We start from the raw sequence: 26,375 nt of genomic DNA on the forward strand, positions 1-26,375 counted from the left end.
ACCTGAGAGAGCTCCAGCTCCCCTGAACTTTCCCTTCCTGAAAAGTCCGATTGGTGCAAAATCAAATGCTGGACAAAGCACTGGTATAGGTTACACATTAAATAGGACACACTGTTCATGGGACTTTTAATTATAAAAAAGATCATTACAATATTAATGTTTTGCCCAGAGATTTTTCCATTATCTATCCCTCAGTGGTCCTTCTACTGGTAAATAAAAATCAAACTAGATTTCTTTTAAGATGAAAAGTTTATTTTGCCTTTTGCCTAGAAGCAAAACTAGTGAAAATTAAAGTATAAAAATAAATACAATTTACATTAATGAACATTCCACTCAAAGTAAAAATAACAAAAATAATGTATATAAATAAAAAATCCATTAAAAGCACAAAACAATTTCTGGCACTTTTATGAGAAGAAGCTGTGAACATTAAAATAGGTGTAAAACACACATGCTTTTACCTTAAAAAAACAAAAAACAAAAAACACTCCCATTTCTCAACCTTCATCTAAAGCTACTTTTAACTTTCTCCAAAACATACTATTTGTTTTAGCTAATTTGCATTATTGTGCACAAAACTTGTAGCATCTCTTTTCTTTCTGGAAAGACCCACAATGATATGAGTAAGGTGTATCCTGAGTTTTCAGAATGATAAAGCACAATTTATCATATTAAGATATTTTGATACACTTTGCCTACAAATAAAAAAATTGGTAACTCAGACATTTTTTACTGTCTTCTGATTTCCTGCCTCACTCATTTAATAAATGATAAATGATACATATCTCAATAAAGAAAATCAAGTTTACACCCAGAGTAGATTATTATTGCCTATCTACAGCTGGATGTAACAGCTAAATTTTAAATAGGACAGAAAATTGGAGAAAACAATCTTTATCTCCACCTTCTTAAAAGGATATTAAGAATATATATAGTCTGCATTTTCAAAATACCAGAATTATTTAAAATTCAAGTTAGAAAGAGTAAGTGTATACAGTCCCAATTTTATGTGAGAAGCACAAAGCCCTTTTTGGAAATGGCATGATAAATTAACAGTGACATTCTCTTCCATAAAATCATGTTCCCTTGGTAACATTTTTTGGTTTCTATTTTAAATGAATACATTAGTGATGAAAACCTTATGTATCAGTAATGCAGAATTTCAACTCGACAATATTACTATCCCACTGGAAAGTCTGAACTTATTGTATAGCCCTTTAGTGTCTCCTAAATATCAGCCAAGCTAGAAAAAACAGCCTATGAAGGAACAAAATGTGCAAAACACCAAGAAAACAGAAGTGCATGCAGGGTGACTCAACATTACAGAATGGACGCATGGATTCACTCCTAGGTGCTACTACCTTCAAGATCGTGCTATCTCCCTAATTTGTTACCCTCCACAGAAAGATTTTATGATTTAGGAGGAGTGTTTCCAAGAGTACTGGGGTAACCTACATTAAACCTAACATTTCTGCACAAGACAACTAGTGGTTAAGACGAATGTACACTGGTGACCAAAACGGTGGCCCCCAGCTCCTTCTGTGGTAAATTCTGGAGGGACCACAATCAGCAGGCAAGTGTTTTCTCCTATGAGACTATACTCTAAGTCCAAGAATATGAAGACTGAGAAATTAACCAGTATTTAAGTTTTATAAAACCAAAGAAAAACATTCTTCTGCGATAATTCTCCCTTGAATATAATAGTATCTAATTTATCAAATTTAGCAATCAGTAAGAAGAGGTAAATGAAACTTGTTTTTCCAAACATATTTGTAATTTATCACACCTTTTCGACATTTTATAGAAATAAATCCAAATGTCCTTGAAATTTACAAAAAAACATTCTCAGCAGACATCTGGGTACAGAAAACAAACTTGAGTTTGTACCGGTTAAGCAGAGATGGTTGATTACTAAATACTACTGTGTCTTCACCCAAACCTAATCTTAAGAGGATACTGAGGGTGTAGAGAAAGAAACAGCCAGACTGATCAAGGTTGCAGATAACTGCTCAGCCCTTTGATGTCACTTTGCCTGTGTAAACAGTCCAGGGTTAACTAAAGAGTCCTGCGCGGGAAAAAGTCATAAGCGTGTAGCCCCCCACCCACCCGCCCCTTGTTCATCCTAAAGAATGCTGTCTTCTTAAATTGTCGCAACATTTGGCCGCTTTCTTTGGATTTTTCCTGCATATACTCCTAAAAATAGAGCAAAACTAATATTATTTCTCAGTGTCAATTTTTCTATAATTCCAATTAATTAGTGTTCACTATAAACCAGGCACCGAGCTAAGCGATATACATGATCATACTTAATCCTTACATAAATAATCCCAAGGTAGAAACTGTTACTACTATCTTAAGGATAATAAAATCAAGACGTGGGAGAGTAGGTCACGTGCCTAAGAAGCAGCCAGAAGCAGACTCGGAGAACCCAGTTACACCTGATTCGTTGTTTTACTTAACAACCATTTCGCATTACTGCTTCTACTTTGCTTTAATTAGTGGCTTCTGAATGTCACTATAAACTCCTGAGTCAAGCACAAGACATCAAATGAGCAAATGTTTTAAAACATGAGATCAGAGATTGCAATTTAGTTTATAAGAACTATAAACAACTTTAACTGCTTTGCAGCAAACTATAAGCCCTTCGCATCCTACTTCGGTCTAAGAGTATGAAAGTCTATCATCACAACAAAAATGAGCTTTCTATAAATTGCTAAATAAAGGGTTCATTCTCCATGCACATCAAAATAAAGCATGAAGTTTAAGTTTGTCTCAAACATAATCCAGGTCATTAAAAATCTAAGCAAGAAAGAATGATCTTTCCCAACTGCCACTATGGCTCTCTATGTTGAAATTCAGTTAGAATATTAGTCAGGCATATCCCAAATTTCCAATTTATGTAAAATGATAAAATCCTAGTCTTTTTCATTTGTATAAATAAGGCACTCATTTATAAATAAATCTTTAGGAAAAAAACCAGGAAATTTTGTACTTGTTTAGATATATAATAATTATACGTGGTAAGTTCATTTGTATTAATAATTACGAAGCAGTACAATTAAACCACACTAGTTCTAGATACTGAACTTCAGTACGTTACTAACGGCAATGACCTCCTATTCATCCTCCATACTGTTGAGCGTTACTTGTTCTTCTTCTTACAGATTCACGAGGGACAAACAGTGGAGATGAAATGCATGAGACAAGAATGTGGATCGTCATCACCGCGGCAAGCGGAGAATATCACACAAAACAATACTAATTCCTCAATGAATCACCAACTCGCCAGGATTTATCACAATATATAACTCTAATACGGGGGAAAAATGCCAAGGTCTTAAAATTCCATAGAACTTCACAAGCAACACATCTGGTGTTTGGTCTGAGTTCTTCCAGAAACCTTTCAAACCAGCTGATTCTGAACACCTCTGGAATAAGCAGGATCTTCAGCTACACAGTCTCCTTTAAAACAACTCCACTGACTGTCACTCACAGCATCTTCCAAAAGATGACCTTTTATATTATACTCTACATATGCAACATAATGAATTAAATTCACCATATATGTGCAAAAAGTCAGCAATCACTTCAAAGTTATGATCAGTACATCTCATTCCCTCTTCAAACTTTTGTGAACAAATAGCAATAACACGAAAAAATTTATGTTGTTCATTCCCTCCTAATTTGGAGGAAATCACTTAGTAATAAAAGCTCTGAAATATGCCTAATCGCATATTAATGGAAGATTAGAATTGATTAGAGATTTAATCTTCATTTTCTAGCGATTAATTTAGGTTTCTTCTAAATGTTTAGAAAGCAGTGCAGTTAAAGCAAAGCACTTTGAAAGTATTTTTTAATGGATCACATAATTTCTGGTGAGCTTATCAATGTGTCTTAACAAAGATACCCACAAAATATTAAAACAGTAGCTTAAGAGCTTTGCATTAGCTTTATACTGAATTTGTCTTCTTGCCACCATAAACAATTTAAAATCCATAAAACAACAAAAACAAAACTTACCCCCTCCCACCTGGCATATTCACATGTGATCTTGTGGCCAGAGGGAGAAATTTTTCATGGCTTTACGTGCAGATAGAAATATTCCCGGGTGATACACTTCCCCAAAGCTGAACAAACACGTAGATTTAGGCACCGGTTATTACACTTTACTAATGTATAGAAAAGTTTTCTGAATTAAGCATGTGTAATTCTATAGATTTTTCAGATTAAAAAAATGTAGAGCGTTTCATTACAGAAATGAAGATTGGAACCACAGGGTTTACTACGATCTCCTGACTGCCACAGCATACTAACACAGACGATCACTTGCAGGAATGATGGTGAATATGCCCAAATTATGGTGGCAAGGAAAGACAAGGTATTGCACTAGGGTGGCCTGCATCACGGGGCAGCTCGTGCACGTCCTTCTGCTGAACGGGCTTCGGGAACTCATTTGCTACACACCTGAAATAGGCGCTCTGTTAGGCACTCTGCTCTGTGAAGACTTCTGTCTATTTTGCACAACCCCCTTCACTGATGTCTTAGGGGTTCTAATTGAATATAAAAAAATTAATAAGTCACTTGCATTAAGGTCTAAATGTTCAACATTCAAAGAAAGCAACCATAGTGCATCAACGGTTCAAAGTACAAATAAGCTCGAAAAAGACGAAAGTCTCACGCATGCGCACAGCAAGGAAGCGACACTGCTTCAGCAGGGACTAGAAGACTTTGCTGGAGAATCACTTCGGTGATGCTGAGCTTACTATATGGATGCTTACAACTCTTAATGAGTAAAATGGTATGAAATGAAAAGTAAAAACATGCCAACGTAAGATGATAATTAAAATATAATACACAACAGTACACCCAAGGGTTATCTTTGAACACAAAACTTTAAAAGATCTTCATAATGCTATGAACAAATCACATTTGTAAAATAGTTACCCTTTAAGTAAACAGCGCTAAATTATGTTTCCCGCTCAAAGCTAATTTTGATTTGGATGTTTTAAAATACCCTGCAGTGGTGGCTTTCTTACCCTTGTCTACTGAGGAGCCTGTGAACGGGTGCATTTTGTCCTTGGTTAGGCTGAAGGACTCTGCTGACAAAGTAAAAAATTAATTCAAAAGAGAAGGACATAAATTCATTCCCTTCCCGCCTTTTCTTTTAACAGATGAGAGATGATTAACGGCGAGAGGGAAGTCATCTGTGCAGATAGGCCAATATAATAATACCACACAGCAAATCAAGCTGATTGAAGCATATTAATAGGGCACTTATATTTTGCTCACTTGAGAGCCCAAATCTTAGGTTTTTATCAGGATGTCCAATGTATGTTTAACTCTTGTGTTTTTAGGTAATTTATTTATATACTTTACAAAAAACCGACTTTTCCTTTCAAACATCCAACTGGCATCACTCTTGTAAAAGTAGAAATAAGATCAGAAATATTAAGCTAGCTTTCTAAGGTTTTTATTTATTTTTTTAAACATTTCATTTATTTATTTGAGATAGCAAGAGAGACAGAGAGCACAAGTGTCCTGGGGGCGGGGCAGGCAGAGGGAGAGGGAGAAGCAGGCTCCCCACTGAGCAGGGAGTCCCACATGGGACTCAATCCCAGGACCCAGGATCATGACCTGAGCCTAAGGTAGACACTTAACTGACTGAGCCACCCAGAAGCCACTAAGGTTTTTTAGTAAGTAACCTAAGTAAGTCCTGGGCTATGAGCTGAGCTTGGGACATAGGGTGCTGAAATTTCTACCTGAGATGGCATATCCTAAAGAAAGGTCCAGAAACACCTGGTCTGACATGTAACCAGGTACATGACCCAGTGTTAATATGGATCTCGGCGCCTCCTCACTCCTCTAGCCAGAAGAGACTGTCCTACTGATCTAAAGTTAGAACTAAATTAACAGAAAGTAAGCTTGGGATTTATAATTTTTTTTAAATAAATAAATAGTTTCTCACAGAGACGAAGTGATTTTTCTCACCTTGTTTCGGAAGGATTCTGCTTAACCAGAAATTTCTTATTTGGCATTCCCATTTCAGCAGCTCTAATACAACATAAAAATAAGGACACACAAACATTCTATTTAGAAAAGGAGAGAAAACACTTCTGGATGTGATGCAGGATGACAGAAACAAATCATTTACAGGTTGCTGTACTACTCAACTGTACTCAGAGCACTAGAGATTACTTTCCAGAAAAAAGCAGCTTATGAAGACAGTTACCAATCCTGGTTCTTGGCATTAGGTTTTCCTCCCATGAAGTCTTTTGCATATTAGACAAAGAATATATTCAAAAGATGTAAAATTCATACTGAATATGAAATTTAACTATTTTTAAGGCTGAGTGGCTATGATGACACAAGTGAACACTTAGTCTCCTTCAGTAATTGATACATCTAACCTAAAGATGAAATCAGATTTTACCACCTGAATAATAAAACTTAATATTTAAAAAAAAAGGGGATTTTTATCAACTGAGCTGTAGAAAAGTGAACTTTTATCTAATTTGAATACACAAATAGACCAACAGATGACTAAAATTAATTGCTTTGTTAGTAACTGAATTAAGGTGACATGAAACAAAGAAAACTTACTTCATGTACTTCCTCCTATCGAGAGACTTCTGTGTTGCAGCCGAAAGAGCCACTCGTGGACTTTTCATTTTGTCCTTGAAAATACAAACCAAAAAGCTTGAGTGGTACCAGTAATACCACTAAAATAATACAGGGATGATCTCAGACTGCATGGAAAAGCTTCTCTTACTAGTATTTGAAACTTTAACATAATCTGTCTTTAGTACTAAAACAGTCCAACTTCTTATATAATTATAATTATTTTCCCCAATGAGATAATATAAATTTAGCTTCTTTTTCTTTTATCGACCCATTTAAAATCACTGATTCAAACCACACACCTCCAACACTCTGACAGATTTCAAAAAACTCTGGTTTCCATAAAGACAAAATCCACCTGATAGCTCAAAGGAAATTCAATCAGGAGCCATGATAGTTTTTTAGAAGTCATCCAAACAACAGTGAATGCTTCAACTCCAAAATCTAATCACAAAACAATACCCAATTCTTTTAAATCTGTCTTTAGAGTTAAGTGTTGCTGGTAATCCTGGGAACCCGGTCTATGCTTAAAATTGTAGGGAACATGCTAAAGTCAAAATAGAGAATGAGATTTGGTATCAATTACCCCCAACCCAGAACCCCAATGTGAAGTAAGAAGAAATAAATATATTGGTCTCCCTCCTCGTTCCTGCTGATATTTGATCTTTGACCCCTGTTCCTAAGACAGCGCTCCTAACACCCTAGGAAGCTGAGCTGGTGATGGTAGGAGCATCTTCTGCTCTAATATTTGGTCTTGACCTCAGTTCCTGACACAGAGCTCATAAATCCCTTGGAATTTTCTGGGTGATAGAAGCATCTTTTGTTCCAATAAGCCCCTTTAGAAGGGGCTCCCAGGTACAGGCCAGTCATCAGAAAGACCAAGCAGGAATAGAAGCTTATCCCCTTGTCCAGAGACAAGAGAGGGGCTAGAGATTGAGTTAATCACTGATCATGCCTACATGATAAATCCTCCACAGCAATACCTAAACGATGGGGTTCAGAGAGCTTCCATGAGCACATCCATGTGCCGGGAAGATGGAACCCTCCAACTCCACGGAGGGACAGAAGCTCCTGCCCTCAGGACCCTTCCAGTCCCTGTTCTATGTGTCTCTTCATCTGTATCCTCACTTGTGTCCTTATACAGTAAACCAGCCAATCCCCTAACTACTGTGAGCCATTCAAGAAAATTATCAAACCCAAAGGCAGGGTTATGGGAATCCTGTTTTATAGCTGGTCAGTCAGAAGTACAAGTGACACCTGAGACTTTGGATGGGAGGAAGTCTTAACTGCCTCCTTATCTTGTAGTATCTGACTCTTAACTCCAACTCCAACTACCAGAACTGAAGTGAATTGTAGGACCCCCCACTGGTGTGGGAGAAGTGATTGGGGTGGGGAAAAACATACATCTGGTATCAGAAGTACCAGAAGTTCTATGAGTGTAGAAGAAATAGTTTTTCTTTTCCACTCTTCATGCATTAAAAACTCACGTAACATACCATTTGCCTGAGCATTTTCTCTTTGCGAACTTCTCGATCGTGATGGAGAATAGACATTCTTTCAGCGGCATCCATTACAAAGAATATGTCATGAACACCATAGAGGGCGGCTCGCAACTAGGTTCAAAAGAAGAAAACATTGTCCCCATTCAAAAAGAGGAGGTTAGAGTTTAGTAATATTCTGTGCTCTTATGTTTTTAAGGGAAAAGGGTTAAAAAGTTTGTTCTTTTTTTTTTTAAGATTTTATTTATTTGACAGAGAGATAGCGCCCGAGAGCACAATCGGAGAGAATGGCAGAGGGAGAGGGAGAAGCAGGCTCCTCACCAAGCGGGGAGCCTGATGTGGGGCTGGATCCCAGAATCCTGGAACCATGACCCGGCCTGAAGGCAGACGCCCAACTTACTGAGCCACCCAGGTGCCTCCAAAGGGTTAAAGTTTTAATTAAAACCTCTTTTCAGTGGTTAAATGAGGGGAGAGATAGATATTTCCATCTAAAAGCCTTCAGGACACGTGCATTTACCTGAGCTAACACTCTTTCCTGAAGAGAAGCATCTTGTGCTGAAACAACTCCTCTCTTCAATGGCGCTTCTGACTGAAAACTCCTTATGAATTCCATAGTGTCCTGGAAGACGAAATACTCCTTCAAAAACCACTTTTCTAGAAAGATTCATGATCACTGGAATTTCCTTCTGATTTTTTTCTCAGCCAATTCAAAATCACTGAGAACATAAAACTATTACTTCCCAGAAGTCAAATAGCACTCCCTTTGAGGTGAGACATATAGAAACTACTCCATTTATGCACTTTAAAAAGTCATTTAAATGAGATTAATCAGATTTCTATAATCGCCTACATTGCAGTGACTAAGAAATGTTTGATCTGCCTAAGTTCTGTACTAATGAGTCACCTCTAGCTAGTGACTAGCCATCGCTGGACTGAGAAACTGAGCCAGAAGTGAAACAGAAACAACAGACCAACTCCTTACTTTTACAGTTTGGCGAAGTTGTTTCAGCTTATCTGTCTGCATAAGCCTTCGAGTAAGAAATCCTTTTGCCACTGCAGTTATCTTATTGAATTTTGTTTGTAATTCCGGACTGAAAACCTAGAAGAAATCAAACAGACACCATGAGTTAAGAATCTGAGCCTTATAATCCTTAGTCTATTACAATGAGCTGAATTCTACACATGTATGCTCTGTGTGCGGTCATCTCCGAGAAGTGCCAAGCTATTTGATGTAGGACACAAACATCTGTCCTCATCTGTACAACCTAAGATAATGTAGCTCATTTTTTAAAAAAGATTTTATTAATTTATTTGACAGAGATCACAAGTAGGCAGAGAGGCAGAGAGAGAGAGATGGGGAAGCAGGCTCCCTGATGAACAAAGAGCCCAACATGGGGCTTCGATCCCAGGACTCTGGGATCACAGCGTGAGCCGAAGACAGAGGCTTTAACCCACTGAGCCACCCAGGCGCCCCGATAATGTACCTCTTTAAAAAAGATAGCTAGATAGACACGCAAATATCATTAAGTTCGCCCACCTGAGACCATTTAGGTTTGGCCCTTCCAAAAGGCCTTGTTACTGAGAGCTTGGTCAAGCCACTAGTTGATGAGCCCCAGAGGTAGAAGGGTGCTTCGTTTGTAGAAGCAAAGCTGTGCTGCAGGGCAGAACTTGTGAAACCTAGAGAAATACATGTACAGAGTTATACTTGACGTCATATAATCAGAATATGCAGAACATCCAAAAAAACACTTATGACTCGCTAAGAATAACAACTGCCTCTGAAACTAGTCCACGTGCGGGTGTGAAATATTTATGGGCTTTACGCTTCTGCACCAGATGGATCTTTTCCACACAAACAGTGTCTCAGGATAATTGTAGATGTGGAGATAAGCTCTTGCTGGGTCTGAAGAATTAGATGTAATTCAAGAGCACTGGGGAGACGGCAAACTGTGTTTTCAGTTGAAGCACATCTCCTGCTGCATGAATTAACAAAGCCTGGGCTCTGAGTCAAATATCCTGACAGTTTCCTGGCTCAGGTGGCTTTTCTCATGAACACCTGCTCACCAGTCTTTGATCTGCTCTCACTTCATTTTTCACTACTTACTGGGCAGCTGGCAAATGGGATTACTTGAAGGATGGAGCTAGAGTTTGAAAGTAAAATATCTTACTATAGGATAATTTCTTCCAACGGAAGAGAATTTTGAAAATATTTACCAGAGCTATTTGAGTTTGAAGGACGGAGCGAGTCCACCTGAGACAGCATCGTTTCCAGCAAACCAGACTCATTTATTTTTCTCCATTCTAAGTCCGCCGCGTTGTTGCTGCCCGATTCAGACGCTTCAGCTGCAATCACCTTCTTCTCTTTTAACATTTTCTCCTGTTCTTCTATTTCCTGTAGGTTAGCAGTGTATTATATAACATGCTCCATCTTCTGTTGAATTATGTACCAAAATACCATCACTTTAGGCTTAGCTAAAAGTAATGGGTAATTATCAGCAAATGATTAATTTCAAGTTTTCCTACCTCCAATGAAATCTTAAAACAAGTATCCTTGTTCTTACAATACATTCTTGCAGAATGCATAGTTCAGCATCAATATATAAAATCTTTGAAAAATACTAAACGTTTTGAATCAAGGATTCGATAAAGTATCCTTTTGAGGAATTATGCATTTATTTTTCGATAAGGAGTTCAATAGTAAACCTCACACTTTGGCAGTATCCATGTATCAAAATCAATCACCTCCATAGATTAAGATATACAGGGGAAGAAACTACAAGTACCCTTTAGGTGACCAAAATTCATTATTACCCCCAGTGAAATTCCACTTACCAGTCCCATATCCCTACGTTTTAATTCCTCACCTTCTGCAATCTTTCCTGTTCCCTTTCCTGCTCAGCTATGAGTAGCGATAACTGCTGGGCATGCTGTTCTTCTAGCCTCTTCCGCATTTCTTCAAATGCTAACATCTTGCTTTTTAATATCTCCTCGCCTTCTGAAAAGAAACACATCCCCTCAAATTTAGAAAATTTACTAATATCTGACCGAAGATACATTCCTGGGTCCGATGTAACACAATCAAGGTAGAGCCAGGTCCCCACTCGGAGCCACATTCTCTTCTGCCACGCCCTGCATTTCGTGCTACCGACGGAGGCTGCTTGTCGCCACCATCCCCACTCACTCAACAGATCCCACCATGATCTGAACCGGTGGAGCCAAGACTATCTGTTCAGTCAAGAATCTCCTTACTCAGGGCACCTGAGTGGCTCAGTTGGTTAGGTGACTGACTTCGGCTAGGGTCATGATCCCAGGGTTGTGGAATCGAGCCCCACATCGAGCTACCAGCTTTGCAGGGGAGCCTGCTTCTCCCTCTCCTTTTGCCTGCCGCCCCCACTGATTGTACTCTCACTCTGGGTCAAATAAATAAAATCTTAAAAAAAAAAAGATTCTCCTCACTCAAATCAACTCTCCTTACTCAAATTAACTTCAAGATGCGATTCACATCTGCATCTGCTTCTCAACTCTCTTCTGACTCTGGTCCTTCTCCAAGATCTCCGGTATTGTAGTTTCTAGTTTTGTTTAGTTTTGGTTTTTTAAATAAATGTTGCTTTGATAATGTAAGGCTTCTCAGCTTCAGTTTCCAAATAACACTGGATATTAAAATTTTAGATATTTAAATTGCAAACTAAAAAATTCATTCAACCATTGTGACTATGCAACTTACTGAACAGAAAGAGGTAAGACACTCTCAGATGTTGAAATTCCAAGTATTACACTGATGTAGAACCTATTCATGGATGCATCACAATTCAACTGAATTCAAAGAATCATTCTTTCCAAATATACAGTCAATGATTTTCACTGAAGATAAGTATATTATATTATCTATCTGTTGGAGCGTCTGGGTGGCTCAGTGGGTTAAAGCCTCTGCCTTCGGCTCAGGTCATGCATGATCCCAGGGTCCTGGGATCAAGCCCCGCATCAGGCTCTCTGCTCAGCAGGGAGCCTGCTTCCCCTGCCCCCTCTCTCTGCCTGCCTCTCTGCCTACTTGTGATCTCTATCAAATAAAATCTTTAAAAAAAAATGATATTATCTATCTACTACGGTATTTCCATCATTTGTTCCTAAATACATTTTATTCAGCTACAACAATTTGCATTTGTGTGCAATTTTCCACAGGCAAAGGGGAGCTGAAAAGCAGTAGAAATACAACTTTCAGGGGTGGCTCAGTGGGTTGGGCCTCTGCCTTCGGCTCAGGTCATGATCTCAGAGTCCTGGGATCGAGCCCCACATCAGGCTCTCTGCTTGGCTGGGAGCCCGCTGCCCCCGCTTCTCTCTGCCTGCCTCTCTGCCTACTTGTGATCTCTCTCTCTCTCTCTGTCAAATAAATAAATAAAATCTTTCCAAAAATATACAGCTTTCAGCAAAAAAGGACAAAGCTCCTCAGCTCAACCACTCAACCAACAGTGAGAGTCCACTCAGCTTTCAGCTCCATCTTAAGAATGTCATAACCGAGCGCTGCCCAGGGGCTCCTCTGAGAGCAAGCTGGCTGCCTCCATGATTGGCCTCACCTCCCTCACACTGGCCGTGATCCTCTCAAAAGCTCTGCCAGGTCTGACTCTTAGTTAGCTGTGTGGGCCTCTGGTATTCAGACACGGCCACCAGTTACACTGCCCTATCCATCTGGATAGGTCCCCAGGGACCCACTGATGTTTTTATTAGAGTTCTTATAAAGTTACACAGATTTTCAACCATCTGTCCCAACCCTATTTTTCCATAAACCCTGTTATTTTTAGTGTGCGATTTTACAGAATGTGAAGGTTTTTCCCAGGAAGGTATAGATCACACTGGAGCTGAAATGTTTATGTCCAAGAACTTCACTGACTTGACTCATTTCTTCCATATCGGTAATGAAGAATTATGAACCACAACAACAAAGGAGTTAAGACATGTTTTAACAAGTTGCTGTTAATATGACATTAGATATGAAAGAAATTTGAAATAATTTTTATCAATAAAAATGTCATTCTTAAAACACTACTCCGAGCCTTATTTACGATTTTTCTCTAATAAGCTGATGTCAAAGGGTTCACTGAAAGACCAACTACATGAAGATCTGATTACAAATGAAACAACAGACTGATGAAAATATTAGAAACCACTGGCCATCTAAAAGGAAGACCTCGTATTAATACACTAGATTAAGACTATGAGCGATGTATCATCCAAGAACTTTTTCCTCCAGTCACTAACAATTTTCTCTGTGATACAAAGTGAACTGTGAAAGATTCATATTTGAAACAAGAGAAGGCTTTAAGAAAGCCTAGCCAATGGCAATAAACAATAGCTAATTATAGGTTCTCCAGTAAGAGAAATGAAATGAAAAACCCTGATATACAGATGAGGACAATTATTATTGTTTTTCAAAATGTCAATTAAAAGTATTCGATAAAGGTGCCATCTGCTTGGCAGGTATCAAACACTTCAAAGTTTCCTTACCTTTGAAACTACTTTCTAACATTTTATTCTTGTTCATATAGACAGATCCCTTGGGGTATCTTTTTTCTGGCAAATGCTGCCTTTCCTGTTCAGCTATTCCTGTCGCTAAGACATAAGGGCAGTTTTCTTTTTGCAAACTATCAATATCTAAATCAAGTCTCCGTTTAACTTTCTCAAAACTGTTATCCAAAAACAGTTCATTGCCACAGGCCACTGTAGGGGTGTCCATCTGCTGTCTGGCATTCTGGTTTTGCATCAGTAAAGGAGATGGGTTTTTTACATCGTAAGACTTATTCAGTTCCATTTGTAAATTGCAGGTGTTTTTCTCCAGCACACTGGCTGACTTGAGGGCACTCACGCTTCCAAAGTTTTGACTCACTATACACTGACTGGTGGCATATGGCTCATGCAATCTTGGCATTGTAGGACACGTACTGTCCATCTTGGGTGGTCCTCTCCCATCGGACGTTAACTGACCTTCCACGACGGCAAGTCCAGGAATGACCTTGTTTCCTAACTGATTTCCTGAAGACTGGCATACCTGATTTGATTTACCTACAACCACTTCCTGTATGGCTTCGGATGTATTTTTGGTGACATAAACCTTGCTTGGACAAACTCCTACTAAATCAACTGGTAACTTTGGCACAGTTTCAGGTATGTTTGTTTTTTCATCAGTATCTTGAACAACTAAGTCTACTGTCTGCTCTTTTCCTTTAGGACTTAACTCACAGGCATTTATCGGGTTATTTATAAGGATATGACATGCTGATGATGGCCTCGAATGCCTTCGATGCATTTTAGGACTCAGGCTTGGCTCTGGACTAGGTAATTTGGCATATGAACCAGTAAGACTTTTGATAATGTTATTCTCGGGAACAAAAGTGGGAATGACTTTAAAATCAGATTCGGGGTCTAAAACAGTGCGATGGCCAGTTCGTACAGGTATGTCCACTTTAGAAAAGCTACCTAACACGGACTCATTCGTGCTGCTTGCTTGAGTGGAAGCACCTTGGAGAAGAACATTTGATTTATTAAGGCTTGGTTTGTCTGGAATCACTGAAGCACAGGGTCTGCCAGGCCACTGCGCCTTCTCCTTCCCACAGTCGGTCACTTTCACAGCTTCGTTTTCCTTATCTGAGTGACTCTCGTGGACACTCCTCCTCGCACTAGTTCTCAGACTGCGTCTAGATTGCTCTCTTTCTATATACTCCTTTGACTTTTTCATCAGGTTCTGAAGACTCATTATGTAGGGATCTGGAGTAACTTCCTCCAAAAGCGTTGGGTCCAGTTCTTCACTGGATGGGAAGAGACCATCGGACAGAAGAGTTTCCTGAGGGGCTGCTGAGGGGATCTTTGCAGAAGCTTCCTTTTCCACGGGGGTAACAACATCTGAACTATCACAGTGCTTCAGAGAATTTAATTCTGAGTCCCTAGCTGAATCTGTCCCATTAGCTTTAAATTGGTCCTCATGATTCAATGGCAAAATTCCAGTTGTCTTTTCAAGCTTTCCTAAAGTAGAGTGTTCAGTAGGGCTTGGCAAGATATTTGGAAATGTGGAAGGGACATTCAAGTTTCTGACTTCTGAATCAGAATAAACTGTTTCAGTCTCCCATGGATCAAAATCACTGGGATTAGGTGCTTTTCTAACCTGGAAAAGAAAATTTAAAAATTATTATTTCCTCACTGCAAAGAAAGGCCTTCGATTTCATTATTTTCTAAAATTGAAATAGAAAATTCAAATATTCTAATATTTGAAAACACAGACAAAAACTAAGATAACCTTTTTCTATTGTATCGTGTATCACATGGGGCTCAAATTACTACTAAAAATATCTACTGATAAAAAAATCAAATCAAATAAAAAATAAATCAGTAAAATAATAAATCAAATAAAGTAAAAAAATAATATATATAATATATATAACATATATATAATATATATAACATATATATTATATATATATATATTTTATATAAAAAAATAAAAACATCTATTGGCCATCCTGGCCTATTTATTAAAAGAGTAAAAGAAAAAAAGGAAATTATCTAATCTGATACAAATATGCACACATGTGAATGGGTACATACACACATCTATATATACATATACATGCACAACTTAAACTTGGAATAGATGGACCTTAACTTTCTCCTGTATTATATATTATTAAAGTCACCAACTGGGTCCTCCCATGAAAACTAAGAATACCAATGTATGAGATAAATAGCAAGTAATTAAATTTCTTACTTGAGTAACTCTAAAAGCTAACTTGTCTAGGATATTAAGCAAAAATAATTCAGTAACAAGACTCCTGCCTTCCACATGCTTACACCAGATTTGAACTAAAATCCTTCTATATGATGAGGTAAATTTGTATTAAATGATAGCTCAACCATGTAGCTGAAGTTACTTAGAAATAAGAAGATTTTCACCTTAAAATCTAATTCACCAAAGCAAATTTCTATTTGATTAACTGACATTTTAAACAGCAACCCATTAATGAGTTTTAGAACAAGCAAAATAAATAAAAATTTTATAAATTAAGACGAGAACGACTAACACACAAGAGATACAACAGAAAAAATAAAATTACATTTCTATCTAAATAATTTGATGTTGCAAAAGAATAAAAAGTGAACTGGAAGGCTTTTAAAGATTATACAAGCATATATTAAACTGACAGAAATTATCATATTGTCATATCAATACAGACTCCAGAATCCTGAATATTAAGATTTTTAGGTTGTTATGTATGTGTTTTTTTTTTCCTAGACCATAGGGCACTCCTGTTATACCTTACAAATCCCAAGACATATAATGGTTTCCAGGTAGTACGCAATAAACAGCACAACAAAATATACTTAGTCACAACCTCAGCACCAAAATAAAACAAAAGGGAAACACATTCACAAAATCCATAAACATGTTCATAGGCTTAAGAAAAATAAACTGTTTCCTTAAAATACTTCACATTTCACATTTATATATACAGCAGCTACAGCTATGTTTTTTGTGTACTACTAAAATGAGCCTTTGGTTAGAAAATATAAATAACAACAAAAATGTATCAAAGAATGATAGGTTTTATAGGTAAAAGAGACTGGAGATATCTATTTGTACGATATAAAATGTCTCTATCTGCATAATTAATTCATTACTCTCTAGTTTAACAACGTACATGCTCTATTAAATGTTGGAAGCTTTAAGACTCAACAATCTCATTAATAATATATTTGATATAATCCCTCACTGGACCAACAATGACATGCTGTTTTTGTTTCAATAATATGAAACACCTAGTAAATTAAAAACTTACCCCTATTATTGTGCTACATATTATATTTTTTAAAGTTAAAATGGACAGCCATTGTAATGTGCAAATTAAACTCCACTACCCACAGACAAATGAAGGTAGCAGTTAGTGGGAAACAGCCTAAGGTTCATTGTACGAGTGTCATCTAGGATGAATTATACAAACTACGAACCCCTAAGATTATGAAAAAATGTTAAGATGTAACCAGCAAAACAGAGCTGTATATGGCAGAAATTATTTGTTCAATGTACTTCATGGTTTTTTTTTTTAGTATGAAATAATCCAGACCTTAAAACGAATTGTTTACAAATTTAAATTCGCTAAATAAAAATAATTGCAAAAGGCATGAATGTACTGTTTAAATGGTTTCAGATTAGATCTGAGATGCATTAGACAAGTCTACTTATGTAATCTAAATTACATTTGTGTACTTAAGAGAATTTCATCAAAAAAAAAATGGGGGGCAGTTATTTACTTTAGCAGAGAATGAGAATAAGGTCATTGACTCAATAGTCTGAATAGTTCAGAGGTAAACTACAATGGTCAATTCCATCATTTTGTCACTGAGAATTCCATGTTTTTAGAGTCATAAGACACAGACAATAAGCAATTATATTCAGGGAAGGGCTCCATTGTCTAAGTACCCTCTGATTCAAGTACTGGGTGCATTACTAACAAGGAACTGAATGCTCTTTGGAGTAACTGCAATGGAATATCACAAACCACAAAGATTCTCAAACATAACAGTGAAATATATTGGTAACTAACTAGAAAGTGCAAACGCATTTCTGAAAAATTATTATTAATGTGTACCTCATGATTTCTTAATTATAACTTTAAAAAGCCTACATTACACACCTGAACATTTTCAAGAATCTCTTGGACCCGAGTCAATAGAGCTTTCTTCCTATTAGCATGCTTTCTGGTTTCTACATCAAGTGCTTTCTGCTTTTCTTGTTGCATTTCCTTTCTTTTCTCAATGTTAAGCTGCAAAACATCAGAAATATGTAATCATTTCTCATAAATATAAAAACATCTTAAAATCAGGAAGCCTTGAATCACAATGATTAAAATGTACAACATGTAAAACTACAGGGGAAGAAATCTAACGGTGGGTGGGGGCAATGAATGGGATGGGGCATGGGAGATCTTTCTGTGGGTCTGAAAATACTCTGTATGGCTATGAGTTACACAAGTGTATGCCATATATTGAAACTCCTGGAACTTTAGAACTTAAGCTCTGTGCGTTCTACTGCATGTAAATTATTCTCAACTGAATAAAAAGTTAAAAGAAAGGAAAAAACCTGTTCACTTTTCAAATGCTCTAAAATGAGAGGTAAAATAAGCCCTTCTGGCCACTGCTGAGCTTTTCATTTGGCAGTATCTTACCCCACAGGATCAGGTTCTTCAATTTCTAATCTTCTAATCAGTGTACATTTTATTTCTTTGCTATTTCAAGAAAATGTCTAAAGGCTTAATGACAAAAGAAACAGATAATGTTTTATTTGCCTACAAAATCAGAACACATTTGGTCTTGATTCATTGTACCTTCTAGAAAAAATAAAATTCACCTAAAAAATTGAAGTTTCTAAGCATTACATCTTTTTAATGAATTTAAATCTTAATTATTAAGTTCTAAGAAGCTTAGTCACTGCATGAAGGAGTCAAGACTTATTTTATTTATTATTTTTAAAGATTTTATTTATTTATTTGACAGACAGAGATCATAAGTAGGCAGAGAGGCAGGCAGAGAGAGGGGGAGAAGCAGGCTCCCTGCTGAGCAGAGAGCCCGATGCGGGACCCGATCCCAGGACCCTGAGATCATGACCTGAGCCGAGGGCAGATGCTTAACCACTGAGCCACCCAGGTGCCCCAAGACTTATTTTAGAATAATGCAAATGGAAAACATATCATAAAAAATTATTCCAAAGTTATGCTATTCACCTATCACATACAACATAAAATCATGGATTAAGGTCCATAAGCATCAGATTTTGCTGATAAATACGTAACTGATGGAGTCACAGACCCTAAACAACAAGGCTCAGATATTTTGGTCCATATTAAACTAATCAAGCAATATGTTATCAACTGGCTGATAAAAATGTTTTAAACAAATTGTTTTTAAAGTTTTTATTTACTTATTTGTCAGAGAGAGAGAGAAAGCACACACACAAGCAGGTGGGGGGGCAGGCAGAGGGAGAAGCAGGCTCTTCACGACTTGAGCCAAAGGCAGACACTTAACCACCGGAGCCACCCAGGCATCCCTGTTATAAAATTATTATTTGCATGGTACCAAAGAATCATTCCACAATTTACTTGCTAATCAAAAAGGGGAAAATGTATACTTTCAAGAGTTATCTGGCAGTCACCACCTATAAAAGCAAGTGTTCAAACTAAACATCGCTAACAGAGGGACAACTAGATTATGTAACTTCTAATTTAATATGGAGCACAGGGCATCAGCTCTAAAGAATTCTTGCCAAAAATGTTTAACCGGACTCTGACCCAACTTTTGTTTTTTTTTCCTAATCAAACATTTAGACTTAATTTCCAGTTTATAGGAACTACAGGGACTAGAGGACAAGTAAAATATCACCATGGAAAAACAATTAGACAAACCCAAAATAAGGCATTCTATTAAGATAACTGGTCTGGTCTCCAAAAATTCACTATCGTTACAAAAAAACAACAACAACAAAAAAGGGTGATGCCTGGCTGGCTGAATCACTCTCAGGGTTGTAAGTTCAAGCCCCATGCTGAGTATAGAAATTGCTTAAGAATAAAATCTTTTAAAAATATGTATATATTTTTTAAAGATTTTATTTATTTGACAGACAGACATCACAAGTAGGCAGAGAGGCAGGCGGGGGTTGGGGGGAAGCAGGCTCCCTCCTAAGCAGAAAGCCCAATGCGGGGCTCGATCCCAGGACCCTGGGTTCATGACCTAAGCCGAAGGCAGAGGCTTAACCCACTGAGCCACCCAGGCGCCCCCCAAAATATTATTTTTAAAGGTAGAGGAGCTGTTCTAGATCAAAATAGATTTTAAAAAATATAACACGCTAATGCTATTTGTGAACTCTGACTGGACCCAGACTAGGAAAAAAAAAGTTATAAGTAGACATTTTGCACACAAACACAGAAATCTAAATATGAACCGATATTAGATACTATTAAAATTATTATTAATTTTCTTAAAGTGTGATAATGGTATTGGGGTTTTATGTAGGAGGATATCCTCATTTTTAGAATACATATATTAAAATATTTAAGGGATAAGTGTTATGTATCTGCAATTTTCAAATGGCTCAGCAATAAAACAAAAAAAGTATGTAGGACACAGACACACAAATTCATGAACACGATAAAGCAAAGATGACAAAAATGTTAAAAATTGTGGACTCTAAATGGTATATATATGGATGGCTGCTGTGCCACCCTTTCTATTTTTATGTTTGAAAATTTCATTACAAAGTGTTGGCAAAAGATACTGATCTTTTAACTCCCGTTATAGAAATTTTTTTAACTCTGTTACTTTCAATTATATTAATTTCCTGATTTGAAATGAAGTCACACACATTTTAAAAACATCCAATCAATATGAAAGAGTTTATAATGGAAAGAGTGCTTTCCTTCCCATCCTGTATTCCTTTATCCTTTCTCAGAGAAAGAATATTGTTATATAAAAATCCAAATAGTTAACTTATATATATATTATAACCATATATAAGTACCTCCTATGACCCAAGTAGTGTTGTAAGCATTGTACATATATTAGAGCATTTAATCTTCAAAACAACCCTGTGAAGTAGCTACTATTTTTAATCCTCATTTAACAAATAAAGGAAATGGACCTGCAAGTTTGCACAGCAGCTAAGATGCAGAGTAATGACTTTTTTTTTTTAAGATTTTATTTATCTGAGGGACGCCTAGGTAGCTCAGTTGGTTAAGCTGCTACCTTCAGCTCGGCTCAGGTCATGATCCCAGGGTCCTGGGATCGAGTCCAACATCTTCTCTCTCTGCCTCTGCCTGCCACCCTGCCTGCTTGTGCTCTTTCTCTCTCTCTCTCTCTGACAAATAAATAAATAAAATCTTTAAAAAAATAAAATAAAATTATTATTTATTTGAAAGAGAGATAGCGAGAGAAAGTATGAACAGGGTAGGCAGAGGAAGAAGCAGGCTCCCTGCTGAGCAAGGAGCCCAATGTGGGGCTCGATCCCAGGACCCTGAGATCATGACCTGAGTCAAAGGCAAACCCTTAATTGACTGAGCCACCCAGACGCCCCAGAGTAATGATTTAAACCAAGACCAGAAGGCTCTAGAGCCAGGCTTTTAACCACTATTCTACCCTGCTCCTGAGAGCATAATGTGTGCAGTGATTTACAATAGAATGTGGAGAACCCTCCATGCCTGCACATTTAGGTCTACTGCACTCGTTTTAATTGCATGAATAAGATTCTATAAAATGGACCACAGTCTGTTAAACTAGTCTACTACTGTTAGACATTTAAGTTGTTTGCTAATCTTTTGCTATTTTAAACATTGCTACTCTATAACCTGTACGCACTTCTTCTGGCACAGACAAGTGAAAGTCTAAGATATTCCCCAAAATGGATCTGCTAAGTCAAAGTTACATATACTTTTAGATTCTGATAAACATTACCAAAAGGGTCCCCACAAAATAAATTCAAGTGCTTTTCTCAGCAAAAATGCAGTATAAGCACCCTTCCTTACAACCTAAGGAACACTAGGATCTTGGCCTATCAAGTAGATTAAAAAAAAAAAATGCAAACTCATTTGTTTTTCTTTAATTCTAAATAAGAGCCATATTTTTCAATCTTTATAAGCTTTTCTTTTGTTTTTCTGTAAACTATCTTAGTGATTCACTATAGAAAAATGATTATTTCAAAATCAAAGAATATTTACCAGTGGAGAAAGCACAGCCACTCCATGGAAGCGAATAAGTGAGATGCTTTCAGACTGGACAGGCAGAAGGCTCTCTGTGGATAGTGATGCCTCTTGGATTCTGGCAAGACTATTCTCACAGAACTTCTCATACTCCTCCATCTTCCCACAATTACACTGTAAGAGAGAAAAATGTCTTTTTTAACGTGCTGAAAAGAACATATCTTAATTATTTGGCAAATTTTATTTAGCACAGAAATATGTCTAGAATGCACAGCTTCTAAAATTTGCCTTCCCAGAGGTTTGTGGGTTTTTTTTATACTGATGAGCAGCTAATTCCTAAGTATAGGTAAGCACCTTAAGACCCTACCCAGTTAAGCCTTGTTTCATATAGTAAATATGTCTGAACACAAGTAAGTATATAAACCAATCTTTAAATAGGACTTGTCTAAAAAAGTATTAAGAACTCGCCGGTGAAAAATTCTTAATGGAAAAAAAGTTCTGTACCACTTCACTAACTTTAGATTATAAAATAGAATATTGTATTTTCCTTATCAGGACTTACCTACATAACAAAAACTAAATCATACAAAGGTGGAAATGCTTTTGTAGCCAAAAAGGGTATTTTTTGGAGACAAAAAGGCTATTTACATAAAAGAGGGTGTTTACTTTAAAAATTCTTTTGTTATCATGAAGTTCAAAGTCTATTACTTTCACATCTCAAAAATATACTTTGACTTCCTGGTCACTGGGCAAATCAGTCAGAGGTGGGAAATCTGCTGGTTGTCATAATAATTCTATTTCATTGCTGAAAACTGGAACCACCACCAAACTACTTAAAACCATCAGCCCAGTAATTTCACGATTTCTGGAAAACTGTGACAGTGGCTATAAAAATTCAAGGTAATCAGGAAGGATTAGCTAGCAAGTTTGCTCATTTAGCTAGTGTTAAATATTTAATTGCCTGTTTCCACAGCATTAAGTCTGGCTTTGTTTCCTTTAAACAAACAAGGGAAAGTAAAAAGAGAGACATCACCAGACTCATCAACAGCAAGGTTATAAACTGTGAAAACAGAAAAACTAATACAATAATGTTCCTGTAAGTGTTCATTTTAAAACAATTAATTAACAAAGAAGGGGGGGCAGAAAAATTCAACTGATGATGTGAAACACGCAGAGATGAAATAAGATGGCGTATGATACTGTCTTAAGCCTCAAGGCACTTCAAAATTCCGTGAAGGTGTCAGGGATAAATTATAACACAATTAGAAATGAAGAAAAAGCTTCTTCTGATTTGATTATGAAAATAAATCAGATATATTTTGACCAACTGGTAGTCTTATCAACAAAACTTCCTACCATCCCATCAATTCTAATTATTTCTGTATTTGACTTATGCAAAGTGTGAGTTTAATTTCAAAGAAATGGATCTTTAGAGTATAAATGAGATTGTTTTGCAAACATATTCATAAAACAAGCCAAAAAACAAACCACCACACCTTCCTGCATGACAACCATAGCAAGGCCTCATTTTTAAGTCTGGATTTCAAACCCTATTTCGCTGTCTTAAGAACCAGAATATGCTGAAGCTAAAATGTAACAGAAATTCAAATGATCCCATTTCTACTAAAATACTCAAAAATATTTTTTAACACAACCCCTGCAGCCAGCATAACAGGAACGTAGACACAATGAAAGAAATATACTTTCTGTGGGTACACAAGCAAAGCATGAAATTCTATTTTAAAGGTCTGGGAAATGTAAGGAATAAATAAAAGACTCTTAGGGCAAATTTTATTTTTTTTCCAACAACATCATATAGATATGCCTCATTGCTTTGGAAAGTTAAATTCATATCTCTTCAAAAGACCTGTATGTCATGCATATTGCAGATGTACAGTAATAGACTATCACAGCATAACTATAGCATATGATAGTGCATTAAATACGCAAATACAAGTGCTAATATGGCTGATTACAGAAATCACCAAATGATCCTAGAGCATGACTGAACTTTTCCTATCCTTCAGTCTCAACTTGGATGCCCCCCTCCTCAAACCATCCCTGACGATTCCATCTACATTAACCCTACATCAGTCACTATCACATCACATTGCCCTGCTGCTTCCCAATTTTCATGGCACTTACCACTATCTGAAATTATCTTGTTTATTTCCTTGGGTTTTGTCTGTCTTCCTCCACCAAAACGTAAGCTCCATAAGCACAGGTACCTTTTCAGTCTTGCTCACCACTGAATCCCCATTACACAGAACAGCGTCAGCACACAGTAGGCACTTGATAAAAGTATTGAATAAATGAATTAGGGTAATTAGCTCAATCAATAAACCAGGAGAAACCAGGAGGAAAAAAGAAGGCAGACTATACAACAAAGAAGCTAGAAAGGAAGAATGGACTTTAGAGAAGGGTCATTTCATGGATGACCCTATTCTCTGAAGAAAATGGTACCTTTAAACTGCAAAGGCAATCATTTTTTTAAAATGAGCATCATCAGGCACCTGTGTGGCTCAGCCAGTTAGGCACTAGATTCTTGATTTTGGCTCAGGTCGTGATCTCAGGGTTATGAGATCCAGCACCTCCCTGGGCTCTGCACTGGGCATGGAACCTGCTTGGGGTTCTCTCTCTCCCTCACCCACAGCTCTTTCCCCTTCCTCTCTCTGTCTCTCTCTCCCCCTATTAAAAAAAAAAACGAGCATCGTATCCTATATGATTAAGCAAAGGGGCACTTTGTTTCTCAAACCACAATTATCTGTCAACAGTTTTTTTTAAAAGGAGCCTTGACAATATACCACTCCAACCACAAATCTACTGACCCGTACTTTACCGTCAGGCATTACTGGTCCACTTGAACCAATAATTTGCCAGCTGCATCAAGTTCAGACATGCCTTGTCTTCTCCATTTATACCATGACCCTTCTCCAAACGAGCCTCTTTGCAAATCCCATAGATTCATCCTTCTGCTAGCTACTCACCAGTGTTCTACCAGAAATGTCACTAAAGGGAATGGTAAAAGTAACATATAACTGATCTTGCCTTGATTTCAAATCCTAGCTGGTTGTTTACCCCTCAGTGCTCCCAAAGATGTAATCTCCTTGTATACACAATAAAGGGAACGGTTCCTTATTCAGGCACATACTAGCTGTGTGTTCTGGGCAATTTACTTACCATCTCCATGTCTCAATTTCCTCATACGTAATGCAGGGATAATCAGAGTATCTGTCTCAAGAACTCAATGAGCTAATACATGTATGGCAATTAGCATAATGCAGGACATGCAGAAAGCATCAACAAACGAGGACTGCCTTTATTATTAAGAGGACGATGATTATTATGATTTTTATCACAAGATTATGGATTCCTGAAGGGCAGTGACAGTGGTTGGTTCCTGGCAGGATTCAAATGTAATTTTAAAACAGGCAAAAGGGGTCATCTTCCTCATTTTGTTGTTTCCAGAGCCCTCCCCATCAATCTCTAGGCGCATTTCACTTGCCTAAATTGGGGGTAGGGAACTGGGATTACGACAAGATAGAAGCAGAGTGGGAATCACCTAGCAGCATCTGAGAATTTGCTTTATTAGCCTCAAGCTTATTCCCCTGAGGCTCCAAAGCAGAATAAACAGCACTGCTAGGTAGGGCCTTTGGTTGTGGTAACCGGCTTTCAGAATGGCCAGAGCACACCCTGGGTGATGACTCCCTCGGCAGCATCTTGGGAGAAGAAAAACGGTCCAGTTTTATCAACAGGAGGTGATTCCCCGGCTCTACCCTATTTGCCAGGGACCCTCTGCCCTGACTCCAGCGCCCCACGCCCACCTCCTCCAGCTCCTCTGCTAAGGTTCCATCCCGAGGGCCCACCAGGCAGCGTCAGCATCCGAGCATCACCTCCGCGCGGAGTGTCGCTGGTCCCCGGGCACCTGTCACCTCATACCCGGCGCCCTTCTCTGGGCTCGAAGACCGGCATCCCAGCCCCTGCGTTCGGGTTCCCTACAGAGCTCACACCCTCAGCTCCCAGGGCGCCAATTCCGCCTCCCCCCGTGGCCTCTCAGGAGGAACCCACGGAGGATGTACCTAGCCCCCGCCTTATGCACACACCTGATCTCCCACGGCCCGGTCAGGCTTTTTCTCCTTCGCCACGGGCCTTGTCAGGAAGCAAACAGCTCAATTTGTACTGACAGAGAGCAGCTCGGTCCGCCGCCTCCTTCTCCTTCTCCTCCCCGCCATATTACGGGTCTCAGGCGGCAACGCGGGATCCTGGCAACCGCCACCGCCGCCGCCACCTCCCGGACTCCACCTTCTTGGGCGGCACTTCCGGTGGTTGCTTCCGGGGCCGTTGGAACGGTTGGGCCTCCAAAAAACTACAATACCCGAGGTGCATTGCGCGACCGGGTACGCGCCCTGGCTGGGTACTTGCGCCCTGGCGTTTAATACATGCGGGAAGCGCGATGCATACTGGAAAATGTAGTCTTCACTGCAAACTAGAGTCTCGAAAATTATGTGGGAACGCTGTTCAGGTCTGAACCCCT

At 38.1% G+C, this 26,375-nt stretch overlaps 1 protein-coding gene across 8 annotated transcripts; it reads right to left on the reverse strand.

The window, feature by feature from the left end:
• Positions 1 to 229: 229 nt before the first annotated feature.
• Positions 230 to 26,347, reverse strand: CCP110 (centriolar coiled-coil protein 110). 8 transcript variants are annotated; one of them, XM_032328011.1, is made up of 16 exons: positions 25,945 to 26,337; positions 23,987 to 24,132; positions 21,860 to 22,015; positions 17,792 to 17,920; positions 13,617 to 15,267; positions 10,982 to 11,109; positions 10,332 to 10,509; positions 9,655 to 9,794; positions 9,100 to 9,216; positions 8,635 to 8,736; positions 8,115 to 8,231; positions 6,601 to 6,674; positions 5,989 to 6,051; positions 5,037 to 5,099; positions 4,465 to 4,550; positions 232 to 2,193 (listed from the first exon to the last, which is right to left on the reverse strand). In XM_032328011.1, the coding sequence occupies exons 3-16, from the start codon at positions 21,998 to 22,000 to the stop codon at positions 2,141 to 2,143; spliced, it is 3,042 nt and encodes a 1,013-aa protein (XP_032183902.1). In that variant the 5' UTR covers positions 22,001 to 22,015; positions 23,987 to 24,132; positions 25,945 to 26,337; the 3' UTR covers positions 232 to 2,140. The 8 variants fall into 8 exon arrangements, with proteins under 8 accessions (XP_032183903.1, XP_032183904.1, XP_032183902.1 ...); XM_032328008.1 differs by having other exon boundaries at positions 233 to 2,193; positions 10,982 to 11,112; positions 25,945 to 26,347; XM_032328010.1 differs by having other exon boundaries at positions 233 to 2,193; positions 5,037 to 5,096; positions 10,982 to 11,112; positions 25,945 to 26,340.
• Positions 26,348 to 26,375: the final 28 nt, after the last annotated feature.

The sequence above is a fragment of the Mustela erminea genome, chromosome 20 (genome assembly GCF_009829155.1).
Source record: "Mustela erminea isolate mMusErm1 chromosome 20, mMusErm1.Pri, whole genome shotgun sequence".
In the NCBI taxonomy this organism is placed as follows: Eukaryota; Metazoa; Chordata; class Mammalia; order Carnivora; family Mustelidae; genus Mustela; species Mustela erminea.

Bases quoted from the DNA above. Each gene is read 5' to 3' on its own strand.
- CCP110 (XM_032328009.1), bottom strand. From the start codon at position 22,000: ATGGAGGAGTATGAGAAGTTCTGTGAGAATAGTCTTGCCAGAATCCAA. The intron at 15,268-17,791 runs GTGTGTAATGTA...TTTCTTTTCCAG, and splicing joins AGATTCTTGAAAATGTTCAG to GTTAGAAAAGCACCTAATCC. The intron at 2,194-4,464 runs GTGTGTAGCAAA...CTCTATTTTTAG, and splicing joins TAACAGAGCGCCTATTTCAG to GAGTATATGCAGGAAAAATC.